A 1,135-nucleotide genomic window follows, 5' to 3' on the forward strand; every position below is an offset into this window, starting at 1 on the left:
GGGGGGGGGAGTCAGTACTAATACCAGTTTAGGGTATAAAAGAGATTCTCAGAGAATGGGTTTTATTAATCAGTATCTGGTAATTCAAACAAAGACACACTCACCAGGACGGAGAGCAGAGTGCAGACGAGTGTGATGGAGGGAGTGATGGAGGGGAGGACCGAGTGCTGAAACTCCTGAACCAACCCCCCCGTCATGGAGGCTCGAGGAAGCTCCGCCTCCTGCAGCAGCTTCAGACGAACACCTGGACAAGGAGAGATGAACCCGTTAACGACAATCAGTGGTACAAGCGGCCATTTCTAAGGCATCCTAAAAAAAATCGATCTGCCCCGAAATAACACCAATACTAAACCCACCAGACTCCATGCAAATAATCACTACTTTTAGCATGTATAGAGCAGCATATCTCCACCAGACTCCATGTAAATAATCACTACTTTTAGCATGTATAGAGCAGCATATCTCCACCAGACTCCATGCAAATAATCACTACTTTTAGCGTGTATAGAGCAGCATATCTCCACCAGACTCCATGTAAATAATCACTACTTTTAGCGTGTATAGAGCAGCATATCTCCACCAGACTCCATGTAAATAATCACTACTTTTAGCGTGTATAGAGCAGCATATCTCCACCAGACTCCATGTAAATAATCACTACTTTTAGTGTGGGGAGGGTCTCACCGAGCATCGCCAGGATTTTGTCCAGCATGTTGTAGAGCGCCCAGATGTTCGGGGCCCAGTAGGCGTGACAGAGGCCTCTCTTAAAGGGGAAGAGACGGGACAGGACCTGAGGGAGTTGACCCTGAAAACAAACACTTCATCAGGTCTACGGGCCCCGAAGAGGAAAACAATAAGTTATTTCCTTCCAGAAATCAATGATGTTAGTCACTCTTTACACCACACACACACACACACACACACACACACACACACTTGTATGTTAAGAGAGGAAGACTCCACTCACCATGGCGATGAAGGGGCCGAAGGACAGAGCGCTGACGGACGCCACGATGCCGCCGAGAGCCAGCAGACGGAGCGGACTGAAACTCCTCCAGCGCACAGACCCGTCTACACAACAGACACACACACACACACACACACATCAACAAAACTCCTCCAGCACACAGACCCG

The 1,135-nt window shown here is 48.4% G+C and overlaps 1 protein-coding gene across 1 annotated transcript; it reads right to left on the reverse strand.

The window, feature by feature from the left end:
• Positions 1-104: 104 nt before the first annotated feature.
• Positions 105-1,134, reverse strand: alg8 (ALG8 alpha-1,3-glucosyltransferase; the record flags this gene model as incomplete). Its single annotated transcript, XM_034866451.1, has 3 exons — positions 968-1,134; positions 685-805; positions 105-244 (listed from the first exon to the last, which is right to left on the reverse strand). Coding segments are annotated over exons 1-3 (264 nt in total), but the record flags the coding sequence as incomplete, so codon positions are not given.
• Between the last annotated feature and the right edge of the window lies 1 nt (position 1,135).

This window comes from Etheostoma cragini, unplaced genomic scaffold (assembly GCF_013103735.1).
Source record: "Etheostoma cragini isolate CJK2018 unplaced genomic scaffold, CSU_Ecrag_1.0 ScbMSFa_722, whole genome shotgun sequence".
Taxonomy (NCBI): Eukaryota; Metazoa; Chordata; class Actinopteri; order Perciformes; family Percidae; genus Etheostoma; species Etheostoma cragini.